Raw genomic sequence first — 22545 nt, forward strand, 5'->3', positions numbered from 1 at the left:
TTGAGGACTCAGAGTAGTCTATTGTATATGAACACATCTGTATTTTGTATTGCAATACATAAACCGATGCCTTAGTTAAAATACATAAACCATTTTGAAAGTTGTAATTTTTCATCAGTAAACTTATTTAATACCTGTGGGTTCGCCGGACCCAATGCCCACCAGCCACAGACTGCACACAGCACAACCAGTGATTTTCATACAGAACGCTAGGTGACGTTACCAACATAAAAACCTAAACAGCTTACTTACAAACGCATTGGTGCTTTGTGCGTGTTTTTCCTACGCTCTGGTTTTCATACCAGAATGGAAGATGAAGAATACGATGTTGACAGCGGCTGGCGATCAATACCTTCGAATGTAAACGCAGCACACGACTTGAATGTGCTGTGCCTGTCACAGTGTTAGCACATCACAGAGACAGGCAGCGGCAGTGGCGGAGCGGCGTACTCACTTGGCGTTCTTGGGCGCGAAGCTGTCCATGTCGGCCGACTCGTCCAGCAGCTGGCTGCTGCAGTGGTGCGCAGGCGACGTGTGCGAGCCGTAGCCGTCCGGGTTGAGCTGCAACACAAGAAGGCCGCGCGGCGGTCAGCGCTCTCTGTCCAGCCCTGCCTCCTCCGTCCTCCAGCCTCCAGCACGCGCGCTGCTCTGCTCTGCTGGCCCCAGCGCAGAACCAGCACCACGCGCCACACAGCAGAGGCAGCCGCCGCCGTCCGCACAGCCTGGCTGGCTGGCTTCACTCGTACTACCAGCTCACCCATCTACAGCATTTCACTGTGTGTCACCATGTCTACATCTACATCCATACTCCGCAAGCCAGCTGACGGTGTGTGGCGGAGGGTACCTTGAGTACCTCTATCGGTTCTCCCTTCTATCGCAGTCTCGTATTGTTCGTGGAAAGAAGGATTGTCGGTATGCCTGTGTGTGGGCTCTAATCTCTCTGATTTTATCCTCATGGTCTCTTCGCGAGATATACGTAGGAGGGAGCAATATACTGCTGGACTCTTCGGTGAAGGTATGTTCTCGAAACTTTAACAAAAGCCCGTACCGAGCTACTGAGCGTCTCTCTTGCAGAGTCTTCCACTGGAATTTATCTATCATATCCGTAACGCTTTCGCGATTCCTAAATGATCTTGTAATGAAGCGCGCTGCTCTCTGTTGGATCTTCTCTGTCTCTTCTGTCAACCCTATCTGGTACAGATCCCACACTGCTGAGCAGTATTCAAGCAGTGGGCGAACAAGCGTACGCTAACCTATTTCCTTTGTTTTCGGATTGCATTTCCTTAGGATTCTAGCAATGAATCTCAGTATGGCATCTGCTTTACCGACGATCAACTTTATATGATCATTCCATTTTAAATCACTCCTAATGCCTACTCCCAGATAATTTATAGAATTAACAGCTTCCAGTTGCTGACCTGCTATATTGTCGCTAAATGATAAGGGATCTATCTTTCTATGTATTCGCAGCACATTACATTTGTCTACATTGAGATTCAATTGCCATTTCCTGCAACATGCGTCAATTCGCTGCAAATCCTCCTGCATTTCAGTACAATTTTCCATTGTTACAACCTCTCGATATACCGCAGCATCATCCGCAAAAAGCCTCAGTGAACTTCCGATGTCGTCCACAAGGTCATTTATGTATATTGTGAACAGCAACGGTCCTACGACACTCCCCTGCGGCACACCTGAAATCACTCTTACTTCGGAAGACTTATCTCCATTGAGAATAACATGCTGTGTTCTGTTATCTAGAAACTCTTCAATCGAATCACACAATTGGTCTGATAGTCATATGTTCTTCCTTTGTTCATTAAACGACTGTGGGGAACTGTATCTATCGCCTTGCGGAAGTCAAGAAACACGGCATCTACCTGGGAACCAGTGTCTATGGCCCTCTGAGTCTCGCGGACTACAGAGTAGATTTGTAGTCTCCAGAAAAGTCATTATACTCTAATATAATACGTGTTTCAAAATTCTACAACTGATAGACGTTAGAGATATAGGTCTATAGTTCTGCACATCTGTTCGAAGTTCCTTCTTGAAAACGGGGATGACCTGTGCATTTTTCCAATCCTTTGGAACGCTACGCTCTTCTAGAGACCTACATAAACTCAGCTAGATGGAAGTGATGATTATAAAGGCCCGAGCGGTTCTTGGCGCTACAGTCTGGAACCGCGCGACCGCTACGGTCGCAGGTTCGAATCCTGACTCGGGCAAGGATGTGTGTGACATTCCTTAGGTTAGTTAGGTTTAAGTAGTTCTAAGTTGTAGGGAACTGATGAGCTCAGATGTTAAGTCCCATAGTGCTCAGAGCCATTTGAACCATTACAAAGGCCATTTACGAGCCTGGAAGTTAGATACCCGGGCGAGTCAAATGAAAACCTTATGTTTGTTATTACAAATCGAAATTTCGCGCCGTCTTCTCTGGAAAACCGGAGACAAGTGGTATCATTTCATGGAGCAACATCACAAGAACAAAAGCTGGAACATGGAGTACCCCAAGGGTCCGTCATAGGGCCTCTCCTGTTTCTTATTTATGTCAATGATATGGGTTATGCTGATATGGATATGCTGGAGGAATTAGATTAGGAAATGAGACACTTAAAGTAGTAAAGGAGTTTTGCTATTTGGGGAGCAAAATAACTGATGATGGTCGAAGTATAGAGGATATAAAATGTAGACTGGCAATGGCAAGGAAAGCGTTTCTGAAGAAGAGAAATTTGTTAACATCGAATATAGATTTAAGTGTCTGGAAGTCATTTCTGAAAGTATTTGTATGGAGTGTGGCCATGTATGGAAGTGAAACATGGACGATAACTAGTTTGGACAAGAAGGGAACAGAAGCTTTCGAAATGTGGTGCTACAGAAGAATGCTGAAGATTAGATGGGTAGATCACATAACTAATGAGGAGGTAGTGAATAGGATTGGGGAGAAGAGAAGTTTGTGGCACAACTTGACTAGAAGAAGGGATCGGTTGGTAGCACATGTTCTGAGGCATCAAGAGATCACGAATTTAGTATTGGAGGGCAGTGTGGAGGGTAAAAATCGTAGAGGGAGACGAAGAGATGAATACACTAAACAGATTCAGAAGGATGTAGGTTGCAGTAGTTACTGGGAGATGAAGAAGCTTGCACAGGATAGAGTAGCATGGAGAGCTGCATCAAACCAGTCTCAGGACTGAAGACCACAACAACAACAAATGGGTTATAACAACAATATGTTACAGTTTGCTGATGACACCACCCTTTTTGCCAAAGGAAGAACTGCTGCAGAATCACTCCAAGAAACAGATGTACTCTTCCAAAACATTAAAGAATGGTTCATCAAAAATAAAATTAAAATGAATGAAGAAAAAACACGACATCTCATATGCACCCTTAACAACATCGGATGCCATGATAATATGGAGGCTGTCAAATTGTTGGGCTTCATGATAGACAGGAAACTAACAATGAACGAACACACAGTGTACGTTTGCTCCAAGCTCTCTCGTGTAATATACCTTCTGAGGAGGTTGAAAGGTGTATTGAGTGACCAATATCTCGTAACAGTATATTATGCCCTATTCCATAGCCACATCAATTATGGCCTACTGTTATGGGGAAATTCTGCAGGTTGAAAGGATGTGCTACTTCTACAGAAAAAAGCTCTCAGAATAATCACATCAAGCAAAAGACAGGAGCACTGCAGGCCTATATTCAAGCAGTTACGAATTATGACAGTCTTCAGCCAGTATGTGTTTTTATGTTTCATCAGCGTGAAAGAAAACCAATGAGTTTTCAGCATGAGTCAAGATATACACAATCACAATACCCGTAACAAGAGGAGCATCGAAATACCCAGGTGTCGACTGACGGGAACGACAGACAGCTTTCCAGTGGTTGCCCTAAAAAATGGTTCAAATGACTCTGAGAACTATGGGACTTAACTGCTGAAGTCATCAGTCCCCTAGAACTTAGAACTACTTAAACCTAACTAACCTAAGGACATCACAAACATCCATGCCCGTGGCAGGATTCGAACCTGCGACCGTAGCGGTCGCGCGATTCCAGACTGTAGCGCCTAGAACCGCTCGGCCAATCCGGCCGGCGGTTGCCCAAAAGGTGTTCAACTCACTGTCTCAAGAAGTGCAATCCCTGCCGCTAGGAACATTCAGAAGGAGAGTAGCACAGGACCTGAAAGAACGCCCATTGTACTCCATTGGTGAATTCTTTAATAGTGACCAAAGTAAATGGACAAACAAATATTGTTTCTATTAAGTATAAATGACTTAATTTTGTGAATATTTTTTTAAATGTATGTATGTAATTAACTTGACGCAGTCTGTCCAGTCATGGCTGGTAAACGACGCAGCTCTAGTAATAAAGTAATATAAGTTGGTAAGCGTGCAGAATGGCCTGTAGGTGGCAGAATAGTGCAGATGCACACATATCCTCGCTGTATCATTATAATAATGGCCGCCCCACTTGCGGCTTGCACCAGGGAAGAACACCGTTCTGTTATTCGGTTTTTGCGTAGTGAAGATGTGAAACCTAGTGAAATTCATCAACGAATGAAATTTCAGTACGGTGATGCACGTTTGTCATAGCAGCAAGTCTACGAATGCAGTAGGAAATTGGGAAATGGTGTGACTTCAGTGGAAGATGCTCCTCGTCCAGGTCAGGCACAACGAGTTGTGACTCCACAGAACATAGCAGCAGTTGAAGCCATTGTGAAAGAAAACCGCCGAGTGACTCTGAATGACACTGCAGCATGTTTACAGATTAGTCATGGGGGCAGCACACCACATTCTGCATGATGTGCTCCAGTTTCAAAAACTGTCTGCAAGATGGGTGCCACGGCAGCTGACTCCTGAAATGAGAGAACTACGTGTTGATGCTTGTGAAGAACTTCTTCGGCGCTTTGAACGAGAAGGTGATGGCTTCCCTGCAAGAATCGTTACTGGGGACGAAACCTGGGTTAACTTCCACCAACCGGAAACGAAGAGAGCGAGCAAGAAAAGGCGCCATTCCTCATCACCAAAACCAAAGAAGTTTGAACAGAACCATCAGCAGGGAAGGTTATGCTGACTCTCTTTTGGGACGAAAAAGGCGTCATTCTGGAGCATTACATGCCTAGAGGGACCACTGTCACCAGTGCATCATACACACATCTCCTAAATAATCATCTGCGCCGGCCGGTATGGCCGAGCAGTTCTAGGGGCTTCAGTCTGGAACTGCGCGAACGCTACGGTCGCAGGTTCGAATCCTGTCTCGGGCATGGATGTGCGTGACGTCCTTAGGTTAGTTAGGTTTAAGTAGTTCTAAGTTCTAGGGGACTCATGACCTCAGATGTTGAGTCCCATAGTACTCAGAGCCATTTGAACCATCTGCGGCCTGCAATCAAATCAAAGCGACGTGGATTGCTGTCAGCAGGTGTCCTTTTGCAACATGACGATGCAAGGCCCCACACTGCCCGTACAACAGTTGCAACAATCACAGACCTGCATTTTGAGTGTCTTCCTCATCCACCATACTCACGAGACCTTGCCCCAAATGATTTCCATGTGTTTGGACCACTCAAAGGCGCAATGCGAGGAAAGAAGTTCCGTTCTGATGGAGAGGTACGCCACGCGGTGCATTAGTGTTTGCGCAGACTACCAAAACAATTTTTTTCTAAAGGAATTTATGCACTTTTTAAGCGCTGGAGGACTTGCATTGAGCGTGGGGGAGATTATGTTGAAAAGTGATACAGCTTTGTACCACTTCTGCACAATAAATAATATTTTTAAAAAATATTTAAGGTTTTCATTTGGCTCACCCTCGTAATTGGTAGTCTGTCTGAGACACTAGACCCACAGAAAGGCGGGTTTACAATACATTCCCAAGCATCAAGAACAGGTTCCAACTGCGCGACATTGCCCCTACTGGAGGTCCCTATTCAACAGGTGACGGTAAATATCCCAAGCATTTGCGTCGAGTGGGATGTTGTAACACGCCAACCTGTGAATGTGGGGACAAAGGCTCTGCTGATCGCGTCGTTTTTAGTTGTCCCATTTTTCGGGAAGAGAGAGACTGCAGACAGTTTGACTTCGGTCTGAAAACAATTCTACGTGATCAAAAATTGTGGACTACAGTCAATATGATTGCACGTAGGATGTCTAAAAGACACCTGTTTAACTTTGAGTTTATAAGGTCAAGAGGGCGCTCTGACTATCAAAATAACGTCAACAGATCACAAGAAGCGTTTCCCCCACTCGTAGATAATGATAGGCACATACAAATTTCACTAAGAGGAACTTTAAAATTCAGATATACGAGAGTTGGAACTTACACAGTGCCAACTATTTACTTACAACCGATACAAAAGAGTTACATGTTTGCACCTGTTACTGTCCTTCAAAGTAGTCACCAGCGTTGTGTAGAACCCGTTGCCAGAGATGTGGAAGGCGTAGTATACCGTTAGCAGAGCCTGTTCTGTTGAAGGGGCGAATGGAGCGTGTAATACTAGTAATTTTCGCCTCACAAACATTAATATACGCTCAATAGTAAAGGTCTGATGGCCTGAAGTTATCGAACAATTGTAAAGTAAAAGAAATGAACCATCGCATACAGCGACAGAATCTATTATTCTTTACCTTTGCCGTTCTTGCGCGGTGCCTGTAAATCTCTATGTACATGTATCGTTTAATGATTTAATGTTTTTTTAAGACAAATGAGGCATCGGGCGCCTCACCTTTTACTGTTTGTATTCCATGAAAGGCGGGCGCGGACTTGCTGCGTTCCGCAACGGTATTTTATATTTTATGTGAAAATATTCAATAAATGCGCTAATTTTTATTTTTCCAATCAGAAAACATGTAGTTTCTTGTAATTGGCTACGAAAAGACAGCATCAAGAGGATATTTTGACTGTTACGTGTAATGTATTTAACCACAATTGTCATCTATTGTAATTTAATATGGAAAGGTAGGTAGCATTAAAAAACGTGTGTTAAAGATAAGTGTGGTTATTTTAGTAAATTAACCTTAATCATTTCCATCTCCTCATTTACTAGAATGTTAATTATTTTGTGTTAGTTCATCACCAGAAATTACGATCACGCTGATGGGCCGAACGCAGCATGAGGCAGAAGGAGCATTATCGTTTTCCTATTATTTCTGAAGCAATTCTTTTTTTTTTAATTGTGTAGTGTTGCATTTCTTTTAAAGTCTATAAATCTTCTGGTCCCTTAGTGTTGATCCGGGTATGACTACATCGTGACTATAAAAATGCACAGAAATGATAATGTTTCTTCCGAACGATCACAAATAAATCAATCTGCTGCTCTTATTCAAGTGTGTATATATATACACTCCTGGAAATGGAAAAAAGAACACATTGACACCGGTGTGTCAGACCCACCATACTTGCTCCGGACACTGCGAGAGGGCTGTACAAGCAATGATCACACGCACGGCACAGCGGACACACCAGGAACCGCGGTGTTGGCCGTCGAATGGCGCTAGCTGCGCAGCATTTGTGCACCGCCGCCGTCAGTGTCAGCCAGTTTGCCGCGGCATACGGAGCTCCATCGCAGTCTTTAACACTGGTAGCATGCCACGACAGCGTGGACGTGAACCGTATGTGCAGTTGACGGACTTTGAGCGAGGGCGTATAGTGGGCATGCGGGAGGCCGGGTGGACGTACCGCCGAATTGCTCAACACGTGGGGCGTGAGGTCTCCACAGTACATCGATGTTGTCGCCAGTGGTCGGCGGAAGGTGCACGTGCCCGTCGACCTGGGACCGGACCGCAGCGACGCACGGATGCACGCCAAGACCGTAGGATCCTACGCAGTGCCGTAGGGGACCGCACCGCCACTTCCCACCAAATTAGTGACACTGTTGCTCCTGGGGTATCGGCGAGGACCATTCGCAACCGTCTCCATGAAGCTGGGCTACGGTCCCGCACACCGTTAGGCCGTCTTCCGCTCACGCCCCAACATCGTGCAGCCCGCCTCCAGTGGTGTCGCGACAGGCGTGAATGGAGGGACGAATGGAGACGTGTCGTCTTCAGCGATGAGAGTCGCTTCTGCCTTGGTGCCAATGATGGTCGTATGCGTGTTTGGCGCCGTGCAGGTGAGCGCCACAATCGGGACTGCATACGACCGAGGCACACAGGGCCAACACCCGGCATCATGGTGTGGGGAGCGATCTCCTACACTGGCCGTACACCACTGGTGATCGTCGAGGGGACACTGAATAGTGCACGGTACATCCAAACCGTCATCGAACCCATCGTTCTACCATTCCTAGACCGGCAAGGGAACTTGCTGTTCCAACAGGACAATGCACGTCCGCATGTATCCCGTGCCACCCAACGTGCTCTAGAAGGTGTAAGTCAACTACCCTGGCCGGCAAGATCTCCGGATCTGTCCCCCATTGAGCATGTTTGGGACTGGATGAAGCGTCGTCTCACGCGGTCTGCACGTCCAGCACGAACGCTGGTCCAACTGAGGCGCCAGGTGGAAATGGCATGGCAAGCCGTTCCACAGGACTACGTCCAGCATCTCTACGATCGTCTCCATGGGAAAATAGCAGCCTGCATTGCTGCGAAAGGTGGATATACACTGTACTAGTGCCGACATTGTGCATGCTCTGTTGCCTGTGTCTATGTGCCTGTGGTTCTGTCAGTGTGATCATGTGATGTATCTGACCGCAGGAATGTGTCAATAAAGTTTCCCCTTCCTGGGACAATGAATTCACGGTGTTCTTATTTCAATTTCCAGGAGTGTATATACATGCAACCTGTTTAGAGTTTCCAGATAACAAGTCAAAAATTCGACGAAAAAAATTGGAACTGAATTTAAATTGATGCTGCGGTCAACCAGTGGAATATACAGGGACTTTCAAAAAGGACTTAACAACTTTGAAAATTCATATAAATTAATTCTTAGTACCTACAGAGGTGAATTTAGTGTCAATTTGTAGGGAAGTACGTCAGGTTTTGTCCCCCTTAGTTCGCTAGCGCCGAATCGCACCGTTAGGAGCGCTAGCGGCAGTTGCATTAAAGATGCCTACCTTCACTGGACCCGAGCGTGCTAGCTGTGTGGTTTGGTTCAAGGAAAATAAGTCGGCGAAAATAGTTCAGCGGAATTTCCGTACCAAGCACGCTGAAGATCCTCCTAGTAGGCCTACAATTTATGAGTGGCATAAATGTTTTGTAGAAATAGGGTGCTCGGTAAGACATGGGAAATCACCAGGTCGTCCAAGAACATCTGACAACGTCGTTGAGCGAGCGTGACAGCGTTTTGTCAACAGCCCTACGAAATCGATCTGGCGTGCATCTCGCGAACTGCAAATCCCACATACGACTGTTTGGCGTGAGTTGAGAAACCATTTGCATCTGAAACCGTACAGATTGGCGATGCTACAAGTAATAAAAGACACTCATAAAATGGCTCGCAAGAACGTCTGAGCAGGTATGTTAAATCGATTACATGATGATGAACATTTCTTGGACTATATTATCTTTTCTGGCGAGTCGACTTTTCAATTACGTGGCAAGGCTAACACACACAACTGTAGGATTTGAGGCAGTGGAAATACGCATCAAACATGGCAGCACGTTCGTGATTGCCCTAAACTGAATGTTGTTGAGATCGATGAGGATGACCAAGAACGAAATGTTTACTTCATGCAAGATGCACCATCCTACCGCCTGACTGACGTCCGGAATTTTCTCAGTGAAGGCTTTCCAGGTCAATGGATTGGCCGAGGGACGGGCCGTGATGCGCCAATTACATGGCCCCCACGTTCCCGAGACCTGACACCATTAGACTTTTTTTTAATGGGGATTCAACAAGGATATCATGTTTGCACTTCCTGTGCCGGCTTCTCTACCTGAACTTAGAGCAAGAATTTTCGCAGCCACTGAGCAAGTTACACCTGCAATGCTACAGCGAGTTTCGGAAGATATTGACTTCCGATGGGATGTGTGCAGGATAACCAACGAAAGCCACTTACATCTTTAGCTGAAGGTAAAAAAACTTGATGTGTTCCTCTACAAAATAACACTAAACCCAACTCTATACCTTCTTTCAATAAATTTTATATGAATTTTTTAAGTTTTAAAGTCCTTTTTGAGATACCTTGTGCAAAGCTGCGTTTACATGGACCATATTTTTTAGCTACAGTGTCTGATAGGAAGTATCCTATTACATATTAGTGGACATCAACAAGGATTTCGCCCACCCCTCGCCTTTTTGATCATTTGAAGTCTATGGGGACATTCTCAAGTGGTTGAAATGGCTCTGAGCACTATGGGACTTAACATCTGAGGTCATCAGTCCCATAGGCTTAGAACTACTTAAATCTAACTAGCCTAAGGACATCACACACATCCATGCCCGAGGCAGGATTCGAACCTGCGACCGTAGCAGCAGCGCTGTTTCCGACTGAATAGCCTAGAACCGCTCGGCCACAATGACCGGCGGGACATTCTCAATGAGGTGTTTGAATCTCCGTTGAGGAATGACAGCCCATTATTTGTCAAGAAACCACAGAAGGTAGTGACTCAATTTAGTCACAGTTTCAATTCGAATCACTGGAAACCTCGGGGAGAGACGCATAATTAAGTTAACGTATTTTTCCTATTTTCATTCAATAATCCATGGAACACTGTTCTGGGTTAGCTTATCTTCAAGAAAGAAAGGTTTCATTGCTCAATAATGTACTGTAGGAATATGTGGTGCTTAGCCACGATCATCTTTTAGACATCTGTTTATCGACTTAGGCATTCTGACTAATGCTTTACAGCATATTTATCGCTCCTGAAGTTTGTTGTAAATAACCTAATTTAGGAACGATTTCGTACACAATTACAATAATAGAAGAAATAATGAATTTCATGGTTCCACATTGAGGTTGCCTTCAGCACAAAAACTAGTGCACAGTGCTGCCACGAACAGTTTCGATCACACACTTGTGAATGGTTCGCTAGTAGATATATTCATGCAGGGTGTTCAAAATGTGTCTAATACTTTGGGGCATTCGTTCTCGGCGACCTGCTTATGACTACCTCTGACACGTCTTCACAGAAGGGAACGTCTGGAGTGGAGTTATTAATATGCCACCTGGACGGTCAAACAGTGGGGCAATGTTGTTTCCACAGATGGGACCCGATTTGGTCCTGAGAGTGATTCTCGGTGGATTCGCATCTGGAGGAAACGTGGAACACAATTTAGGGACTGAAACATTGTGGAAAGAGACCGATGTCGTGGAGGATACCTAATGGTGTGGGCAGGGATTATGTTTACCACCAGAACCCCTCTTCACGAAATTGTACGGATGAATCGGGAAGGGTGAGCTGCTGTCATGTACCGTGACGAGATCTTGGGACCTCACGTGTGGTTGTTGCGAGGTGTTGTGAGCCCAGACTTCGTACTAATGGACGGTAATGCTCGATCTCATAGAGCACGGATGGTTGACGTTTTCTTGGAAACCGAAGATATTCTACGCACGGCATGGCCTACTCTCTCTCGCGAATTGAATCCCATAGAGCGTGTCTGGGATGCACTAGGGAGACGGCTCGCATCACGTCGCCATCCACCAATCACACTCCAAGGATGCGAGCAGCTCTGGAGGAAGAATGGGTCTCACTACCTCAACAGGAGACTCATGACGTCATTCACAGCATGCCCCGTCGTTGTCAGGCCTGCATTGCTGCCATGTGTGGTCACACCCCATACTGAGCACATTAATCTGTTGTCGGAATGTGTGTGTGTGTGTGTGTGTGTGTGTGTGTGTGTGTGTGTGTGTGTGTGTGTGTGTGTGTGTGTGTGTGTGTGGGCAAATCCATTAAGTTGGAATAAACGAAGGAATTTTGTGTCTACCTTTATGCATGTTGCAGTTGGTTACATTCTGTATTCTTTACATTGTTCCTGCTTCACCGCCACGTATTTACACTATTTTGTGACAAAATAAACGAAACCTTGCAAAATTTCCATTTGTTGCTTTAATTTTGGATGCCAGCATTGGCATTCCTTTCTTGAATCGAGTTGCTCACCTCATACAACGCACTAAACTGTGGGTTTCAGAGTGTCCATTATTATTCCAGCATAAACGATACGTACAGAGTTCATTTACTGCGAGTAAATTCCTCTACAACTTACTGAACTTGATTTGTCGTCCTTCTTGAATATTTAATCCTCGTTGATCCATTATGGACCGTACAACAACGGCTGGCATGAACTTCTAGATGCAACATTTTACCAACAGCCGTATGTATTGTGGAAATTTATTTTATGAACTTCTATCTGCTACCAGTTTCGGCATTACGTTAATGCCATCTTCAGACTCCACACGTCATAGTCGTAAAATCGCTATACACGGAAGGATCCACACTACTGGCCATTAAAATTGCTACACCAAGAAGAAATGTAGATGATAAACGGGTATTCACTGGACAAATATACTACACTACAACTGACATGTGATTACATTTTCACGCAATTTGGGTGCATAGATCCTGAGAAATCAGTACCCAGAACAGTCACCTCTGGCCTTAATAAAGGCCTTGATGCGCCTGGGCATTGAGTCAAACAGGGCTTGGATGGCGCGTACAGGTACAGCTGCCCACGCAGCTTCAACACGATACCACAGTTCATCAAGACTAGTGACTGGCGCATTGTGACGAGCCAGTTGCTCGGCCATCATTGTCCTGACGTTTTCAGTTGGTGAGAGATCTGGAGAATGTGTTGGCCAGGGCAGCAGTCGAACATTTTCTGTATCCAGAAAGGCCCGTACAGGACCTGCAACATGCGGTCGTGCATTATCCTGCTGAAATGTAGGATTTCGCAGGGATCGAATGAAGGGTAGAGCCACGAGTCGTAACACATCTGAAATGTAACGTCCACTGTTCGAAGTGCCGTCAATGCGAACAAGAGGTGACCGAGACGTGTAACCAGTGGCACCTCATACCATCACGCCGGGTGATACGCCAGTATGGCGATGACGAATAAACGCTTCCAATGTCCGTTCACCGCGATGTCGCCAAACACGGATGCGACCACCATGATGCTGTAAACGGAACCTGGATTTATCCGAAAAAATGACGTTTTGCCATTCGTGCACCCAGGTTCGTCGTCGAGTACACCACCACAGGCGCTCCTGTCTGTGATGCAGCGTCAAGGGTAACCGCAGCCATGGTCTCCGAGCTGATAGTCCATGCTGCTGCAAACGTCGTCGAACTGTTGGTGCTGATGGTTGTTGTCTTGCAAACGTCCCCATCTGTTGACTCGGGGATCGAGACATGGCTGCACGATCCGTTAGACCAATGCGGATGAGATGCCTGTCATCTCGACTGCTAGTGATACGAGGCCGTTGGGATCCAACACGACATTCCGTATTACCCTCCTGAACCCACCGATTCCATATTCTGCTAACAGTCATTGGATATCGACCAACGCGAGCAGCTATGTTGCGATACGATAAACCGCAATCGCGAATGGCTACAATCCGACCTTTATCAAAGTCGGAAACGTGATGGTACGCATTTCTGCTCCTTACACGAGGCATCACAACAACGTTTCACCAGGCAACGCCGGTCAACTGCTGTTTGTGTATGAGAAATCGGTTGGAAATTTTCCTCATGTCAGCACGTTGTAGGTGTCGGCACCGGCGCCAACCTTTTGTGAATGCTCCGAAAAGCTAATCATTTGCGTATCACAGCATCTTCTTCGTGTCGGTTAAATTTCGCGTCTGTAGCACGTCATCTTCGTGGTGTAGCAATTTTAATGGCCAGTAGTGTATATAACTGGACTCGTGAATCAAATCGTTATGCAACAGCTCTGGTGGCCAGGCGACACTATACATACGGCTGTTGGTAAATTATTGCATAAAGGAGTTCTAGAATACTGGTTTTGTGAGTGATGTTTTCCATTATTATGGTACTTACTTCTTTATGAAGCAAAGCTTCAGAAACCTGAGGAACCTAGTTTTAAATTCCCCTGAAGAGTATTTTATAAGTTCGCTATTTATATCATCACTTCCCGCTGACTTCCGGTTCTTTGCATGTCTGAGAGCACACTCTGTTCATTGTGATTTGATTCAAGGTGCTAATTAAAACTTTATGACAGTTTCTAACAATACACCACTTGCAAAGTTATTCACTGTGGATAGTATCGTCAGAATAGAAATAATGAAGTCACTGTGAAAAGGTCATTAATTTTGCATTTATCTTGAATGGATTACCAATTAGATTTCGTCGAAGTCGTTATGGCTCATCTTGTTGATTCTAGGGTGATTCCACTTTGGGTGCTAGAAGGTGCGGATCTGTGTTTTAGCAATATTTGAAGACCTAATAACTATTGCGTTTTTCAGGAAATTCTTAATGATCAATCAGTCCCAGTGGCATGGTAGAAATAATTTTTGACTTGGTGTTCACGATCCACATTTTTAGTAAACTTCTTGTAAATTCGCATCATCAAGAAAACAGTTTTGTATCAATCTTCACATATTTAATTTCCACTTTAACTGAACACAAGACTTGACTGTTCTTTTACAACGCGAAATAACAATATAACTTCTGCAAAGTGAAGCAAACACTGCTCTGTGCGCATTTATGCCAAAACGATTACAAGTAAGACAAAGATTATGACAGTCTCACAGAAATGCATACACACAAGAACCATATCACTGTAATATATCGATACATCGGAGTACCTATACATTAATAAAACCAAATGTGAATATTGTAACAAAAATATGTCTGTTACTTCGCAGAAACGTAGTTCGATATTACTGGTATCGAAAACTGTGGTTGGAGTGCCGTAATGGTCACGTAAATAAAGAACAATTACAAGTTCTACTTCTTCAATGCACGTCATGTGGCATACGTCTTGAGCCACACCCTTTAGGCATTGAAACTGGGTATTCACAACAACAAAACTGTGATTAGACATGTGTGACGTCCCCAGTGCTCTCTTGGCAGTGTCGAAGTTTTTTACGTTTTGTGCGCGTAACGCGGTATTGGCCCTCCCTCGTACTGCCCCGGGCGGCACGGCCTGGCAATCTGTCGCAGTCCACAACAGGCGCAGCAGGTGGGACGTCGCTTGGGGCGGAGGCCGTCGGCCCTGGTGCCTCCCTCGACCGCTCTGCTATGCTATGCTCCCAGTTTTGCCAATAAAGGCTGCGGAGGCGCCGGCAGCAGAGGTGCTCGTAAACCGCCGCCGGCTGCCGCCGCTCCTCCACCGCCACCAACAGCCGTCAATAAAACCAGACCAGCCCCTTTACAATCTCTTTGCCGCCTGCAGCGAAGTGCGTCTCTCTCTCTCTCTCTCTCTCTCTCTCTCTGTGTGTGTGTTCCCCCTCCCCTCCCCCCGCTCGTGCCCATTTGCTTTCTGTGTACAGGCGCGCACACACTACAAAGCTTGACAGGAACGAGATACCGAGAGATATTACTTGTCACACGGCTTCCTGTCACCACCTCTGCCTTCTTCTCCCGGTTCCAAGTGTCGTGGTTTGGACCCATACGAAGCCAGTTTAAATGCAGTCTGGGAGCACGACGAGTACAGCATTTATGTAAACTCCACCGTTTCGCAGACTAGATTTCCGAAGGAAGGAAGGGAAAATACGCTTTAGCGTCCTCTTGAAGACGAAGTTATTTGAGACGAAACCTAACCAGCGACTGGGGAAGGAAATGGGCTGCATCCTTTTCAAAGAAGCCATCTAGGCATTTGCTTTAAGCTACTTAGAGCAGTGAAACTTCCTGGCAAATTAAAACTGTGTGCCGGACTGAGACTCAAAGACTCGAACTCGGGACCTTTGCCTTTCGCGGGCAAGTGCTCTACCCAATGAGCTACCCAAGCACGCCTCACGACCCGTCCTCACAGCTCTACTTCCGCCAGTACCTCGTCTCCTACTTTCCAAACTTCAGAGAAGCTCTTCTGCGAACCTTGCAGAACTAGCACTCCTGGAAGAAAGGATACTGCGGACCCCCCCCCCCCCCTCCCCCCAACCCAGGCTGTGGCTAAGCCATGTTTCCACAATATCCTTTCTTCCAGGAGAGCTAGTTCTGCAAGGTTCACAGGAGAGCTTCTGTGAAGTTTGCAAGGTAGGAGACGAGGTACTGGCAGAAGTAAGGCTGTGAGAACGGGGCGTGAGTCGTGCTTGGGTACCTCAGTTGGCAGAGCACTTGCCTGCGAAAGGCAAAGGTCCCGAGTTCGAATCTCGGTCCGGCACACAGTTTCAATCTGCCAGGAAGTTTCATAACAGCGCACACACTGCACCAGAGTGAAAATCTCATTCTACTTAGAGCAGTGGTTCGCAGCCTTTCTCGCATCATTACCTTTGCGTACAGTCAGATATTCTTCAAACACTTATTTTCAAAAGGACGAAAGATAACCGTTGGTTTTTGTATGCGTGCTATTAAACTATGAACTGATGAGTCAACGACATACCTGGTACTACTTATTTCTAACAATGTAAAATGATGAGGCATTTCTCAGTGCATTGTTAGTCCTACCTAGAACTCCTCCTCATAAAAGAAAGTGAGGACAGACACTTTTTGTAAAAGATGCACAACCCCTCTCCCAGTGACATTTGTTCCACTCACACACACACTACACATATAAATCAGCTACGTTATGATCCGACGATGGCACCTTTAGTGTGTTGAAACCGGTCATCTAGTAAACAGTGTTTAAGCGATCTTGGCTTTTGAATTATTTCTACAACAGAGTGATCGCCCCCACAACACACTATGTGTTCACTACTTCATGAGATACTTTAACACATGTGATGTATATTTCTCAATTTTAGTATAAAAGAAGCGTGGTCCAAGGTAGTAGGTGGACTGTGCGAGTAAGATGATTATACATTCGTTTCACAAGCTGTAACCTCCACCACATTGTGTCACGTGTTAATGTTAGTATTCGAAATAAATTAATTATTGTTAACTTATGTAATCAGTATTACATACACTCTTAGAAAATAGTGATAACAACGATAACCTTTAAGAAATTATTTACTTTAGAGACCGAAACACAACTGAACAATTTGTTTTTAGTCCTCAGAAAATTTAATTGCACCCCTCTCGGGGTAATCTTCTTCCGGCGCCATCACCGCGTACGCAAATCAGTGGCCTATTATTTACACGAATTACGTGAACTGTGCGTAGACGTCTAATGCCACATACTTCCACAATCCTACCAATAAACTGTCGGATCCCTGATATGCAGAATAAATCATGTACTTCGTTCCAAAGACGAACAAAAAGCTATCAAGCAGATGGTCATGATGTTTTGGCTCATCAGTATTCATCAAGTCTGTCTTCGGGTTGAAAACAACAACAACAACGACGATGACAATAACGACGACATAATGTAAAAATCTGTGACGTAGGAAGCGTGCTTTATGCTTGGGGCACTTCACTTCACCTCCAAAGTTGTGCGTTCAGTGGGATTTCCAAGTGTCGCTGTGTAATGGGAGCACCGTTAGCGCTTCAAATTTGGGAACACAGTGGCCTGTGAAGTCGAATGAGAACAACGAGATGACAACTCTGATTGCTTTTAACAGCAGACAGGACGACCACGCCGCTGCAAATCACGAGTCATTTTAATTGTGGACTCGTAACATCCAGAACCATCTCCATGCACAGGTGCCACGAATTCACATCTGTACCGATGCTTACTGCACTCCACAAAGCTAGAGATGGGGGATCCGCTCCTGAACTGATTCATAGAGTTGAATCTTTCAAAGGAGTGAACAATCAGTGATTCAGAAAAAAAAAAAAAACGGTAGCTCCAAACGTTTCACACAGCAGAGAGAGAGAGAGAGAGAGAGAGAGAGAGAGAGAGAGAGTCTGAGCAGGTCAGCGGGGCCTATGCCAACACAGCCGGCGCCGGCCTCTGCCCTGCTTCTGTCTTGGCTGCCTGCATTGTGCAGTGCCCCATTGGATTTTGTTTCACATATGCCGTGCCGTCTCTGTGCTTCCTCTGCCGCGTGCAGTGTCTGGCGCACCTTAGCATCGCACTCCGTCGGCGATCGTTTCAGTCGCACGTCCTGCCCTCTGGGCGGTTGATGTGAGCAACAAGACAGAGAGCCTCCTAGCGGAGAACATAAGAACTACTTGCAACAAACTGCTCGCGAGAGAACGGACGATTTGTCTCGGAGCGGGTGGCTGGTGGCCGCTCACCGCTCCCCCCACCCTCGGAACTCGCCCACTCAATGCTCACCCCACCGTTCTCGACTCTAGCCAGAGCGTTGAGCAAAGCAACTCAGGTGTCACTCTGGTCTCTGCGGTCTTAGCTCACGCAGCAATACAGCTCGCGGCTCGACCAGCTTGACTCAGCGCCTCTGCATCGGAGTTCGTCTCTACTGGATACTGTTCTTCGTACTAATACCGATATGTATATTACATAATTATGTTATGTATACATCATTTGTTTTTATTTTATTTTTATTTGTTTAAACTGATCAGATGAGGTTCCCGACGACTCCTCTTACTATAGGATTTTTTATTATGGACACTCGAATTTACACTTTAATTACGAGCGAACCAATAAACGTATCGCAAAATGTGATACACCAATATTTTCCTTGTTTTATTCTGCGTAAGGCTATATGCAGCACTTTGGTCTTACAGTCAAATTTATATTTTTTTCTAATTGTAGTACGGATTTTGCGATTTTGGGCGTCTTCGGAAGGAAATGTTCACTTTAAAAATATATGGCTTGGGATGTATTTGTACGAGGTTAATGAAATTTTAATACATTATAGTCAAATACATTGTTAATGTAAATCTCAAGTTGCAACATTTTCCGATCACCGAAAACGCCACGATAGTGCAAAATAAATCGATAATCAAAAACTTTGTCATATCGTGAAAATTTCATAAACAATACAAAATTCTTACTCATTATCTGTGTTACTTCAAAATAGGAACAAATAAGATCAAAATACAGGTATAGTACTGGAATAAACCAAGTTTAAATGGCAATGTGCATTCCATTTATTTTCTATTGCGAATGAGTGGTGAGTCATGAAAAAGACCTAGTTCATTTCAGGGAGTGAACAGTTCTGATCCGATCTCTGAAAAGAACAGTTTTGCCCATCTCTACACAAAACACACAGAGGAGTACCATTCTGCCGTTGGACGCTGTAAGAGTGTCGCTGAAACACAGATCGCATTACACTATCACTAGTCGGTGGCAGGGTAGGAGTACATCGAAATCCAGATCACGCGATGCCTCCCACTTTCCTAATGGACACCGCTAAGGCCAGTGTGTGGAGGAATTCTCGTGTGTGAGATGTTAATACGGAATGAAATGGGGCCCCTAATACGTATGCCTCTGTCTCTCATCGGTTGCGCATATGATAACCCACCGTACGCTTGTACTGTTTCTTGAGCTTACAGTGTCTTCAGCAAGACAATGCACCACCCGGCCGCTCCCTCATTGTGTCCGAATGATTTGATAAGCACTCCATGGGCATGAAGTCCCCTATAAGCAATGTGTATCACAATTAATGAGAAAAACTGACACGAGAGAAACCTTAGAGCAGGGGCGGGCAGGAATTCTGCACGTGTGCGGTGCACATGCACGTGTGCAGTTAACAGGTGTTCTGCGTGCACACAGGGGCAAGCTGGCCACCCGCTTCTCTCCCCTCCCCACCATACCGTCTCTCCGCTTCTTCCTCTGTAATGCGTTTTGTTTCCTGGCCTGCTTTATTGAATGAAGGAATAAGGTTAGTAGGAGTGCTTGAAAGTAATCATCGTTTGAAAGAGTACCTATTACCTACGATACGTTTTATTTAATTATCACAGGTGGAGTTTACAATACGTTTAATATCTGGAACAAGATTTCTACATACAGACAAACGCAAACAGTTACTTCATTACTGATGTTTGCTCTTAACCGAGACTTATTAATTTTCATAACAGAAAAAAATCTCTGACAAACGTATGTCGAGCCAAACATTGACATTATCTTCGCGGCTTCACGATGGAGACGAGGAAACTTGCTGTGGAAAGTCGTGATAAAAATCTATCTCACGTCTTGCCAAAGGAACCTGTCTCTCAGACGAGAATTACGCTGTAGACCTATTAATTCCATTTGCAAACTGGGATGAATATCATTTACAGAAACAGCAGATTGTCTCGAGAACTATTCAAAACCTTGGGATAAGTAAGATATATCCCCAAATCGCTTGAGAAATTCCTCTTTTATTGCACTAAGAACGGCAACACACTGAAATTTATTATAATGGCGTTCAATATTAAACTTCCGTAGACCAGCGAGAATACTGTCACATATTATACATTTCCAATTTTCACGTTTTTGCACAGAGAAAAAATGATTCTCCCATTCCCTTTTAAAAGATAGCAAATCTCCAATTCCCCGTTTCCTTGATTCACCCTGCATTTTCCGGTTACTGAAATTCACTACGTAGTGGTCGCTTCGCTTCAACGTCCGCAGCTTAGCCTGGAACTACACTGCTGCAACCTGCCGGCTGTCGCCACTGCTCCGTTCGACGATTGCACGCGAGCAGCACACGTGCAGCGCTGTGTGCTCATGAGCCGCGTGCAACGTTTGCCCCTGCCTTAGAGTGTAAATACACTCCTGGAAATGGAAAAAAGAACACATTGACACCGGTGTGTCAGACCCACCATACTTGCTCCGGACACTGCGAGAGGGCTGTACAAGCAATGATCACACGCACGGCACAGCGGACACACCAGGAACCGCGGTGTTGGCCGTCGAATGGCGCTAGCTGCGCAGCATTTGTGCACCGCCGCCGTCAGTGTCAGCCAGTTTGCCGTGGCATACGGAGCTCCATCGCAGTCTTTAACACTGGTAGCATGCCGCGACAGCGTGGACGTGAACCGTATGTGCAGTTGACGAACTTTGAGCGAGGGCGTATAGTGGGCATGCGGGAGGCTGGGTGGACGTACCGCCGAATTGCTCAACACGTGGGGCGTGAGGTCTCCACAGTACATCGATGTTGTCGCCAGTGGTCGGCGGAAGGTGCACGTGCCCGTCGACCTGGGACCGGACCGCAGCGACGCACGGATGCACGCCAAGACCGTAGGATCCTACGCAGTGCCGTAGGGGACCGCACCGCCACTTCCCACCAAATTAGTGACACTGTTGCTCCTGGGGTATCGGCGAGGACCATTCGCAACCGTCTCCATGAAGCTGGGCTACGGTCCCGCACACCGTTAGGCCGTCTTCCGCTCACGCCCCAACATCGTGCAGCCCGCCTCCAGTGGTGTCGCGACAGGCGTGAATGGAGGGACGAATGGAGACGTGTCGTCTTCAGCGATGAGAGTCGCTTCTGCCTTGGTGCCAATGATGGTCGTATGCGTGTTTGGCGCCGTGCAGGTGAGCGCCACAATCGGGACTGCATACGACCGAGGCACACAGGGCCAACACCCGGCATCATGGTGTGGGGAGCGATCTCCTACACTGGCCGTACACCACTGGTGATCGTCGAGGGGACACTGAATAGTGCACGGTACATCCAAACCGTCATCGAACACATCGTTCTACCATTCCTACACCGGCAAGGGAACTTGCTGTTCCAACAGGACAATGCACGTCCGCATGTATCCCGTGCCACCCAACGTGCTCTAGAAGGTGTAAGTCAACTACCCTGGCCAGCAAGATCTCCGGATCTGTCCCCCATTGAGCATGTTTGGGACTGGATGAAGCGTCGTCTCACGCGGTCTGCACGTCCAGCACGAACGCTGGTCCAACTGAGGCGCCAGGTGGAAATGGCATGGCAAGCCGTTCCACAGGACTACATCCAGCATCTCTACGATCGTCTCCATGGGAGAATAGCAGCCTGCATTGCTGCGAAAGGTGGATATACACTGTACTAGTGCCGACATTGTGCATGCTCTGTTGCCTGTGTCTATGTGCCTGTGGTTCTGTCAGTGTGATCATGTGATGTATGTGACCCCAGGAATGTGTCAATAAAGTTTCTCCTTCCTAGGACAATGAATTCACGGTGTTCTTATTTCAATTTCCAGGAGTGTAGAAGCAAAAACGTGCTAGTAAACATGGATCCGAAAACGATCCGTTTGCGACACAACCGTGAATGCGCAGTTACGTACCGTACCTGACGCCTGCAGGAAACAGGTGTCCTACGTAGTATAAATGTACACCATGTGATCAAAAGTAACCGGACACCTAGCTGAAGATGACTGACAAGTTCGTGGCGCCCTCCATCGGTAATGCTGGAATTCAATACGGTGTTGGCCCACCCTTAGCCTTGATGCCAGCATTCACTTTCGCAGGCATATGTTCAATCAGGTGCTGGAAGATTTCTTGCGGAATGGCAGCCTATTCTTCACGGAGTGCTGGACTGAGGAGAGGTATGATGTAGGTCGGTTTCACCTGGCACGAAGTCGGCGTTCCAATACATCCCAAAGGTGTCCTGTAGGAGTCAGGTCAGGACTCTGTGCAGGCCAGTCCATTACAGGGATGTCATTGTCTTATAACCACTCCGCCACAGGCTGTGCATTATGAACAGGTGCTCGATCGTGTTGAAAGATACAGTCACCATCCCCGAAT

At 46.1% G+C, this 22545-nt stretch overlaps 1 protein-coding gene across 4 annotated transcripts in view; it reads right to left on the reverse strand.

Moving 5' to 3' along the window:
• LOC126253660 (proton channel OtopLc-like) overlaps positions 1–22545 on the reverse strand; it is an 856134-nt gene that overhangs the window by 376079 nt on the left and 457510 nt on the right. For all 4 annotated transcript variants that reach the window (XM_049955174.1, XM_049955178.1, XM_049955175.1 and 1 more), the window contains exon 3: positions 455–561. In XM_049955174.1, coding sequence (XP_049811131.1) covers positions 455–561 — 107 coding nt within the window. The remainder of the gene's footprint in view (positions 1–454; positions 562–22545) is intronic.

The sequence above is a fragment of the Schistocerca nitens genome, chromosome 4 (genome assembly GCF_023898315.1).
Source record: "Schistocerca nitens isolate TAMUIC-IGC-003100 chromosome 4, iqSchNite1.1, whole genome shotgun sequence".
NCBI lineage: Eukaryota > Metazoa > Arthropoda > Insecta > Orthoptera > Acrididae > Schistocerca > Schistocerca nitens.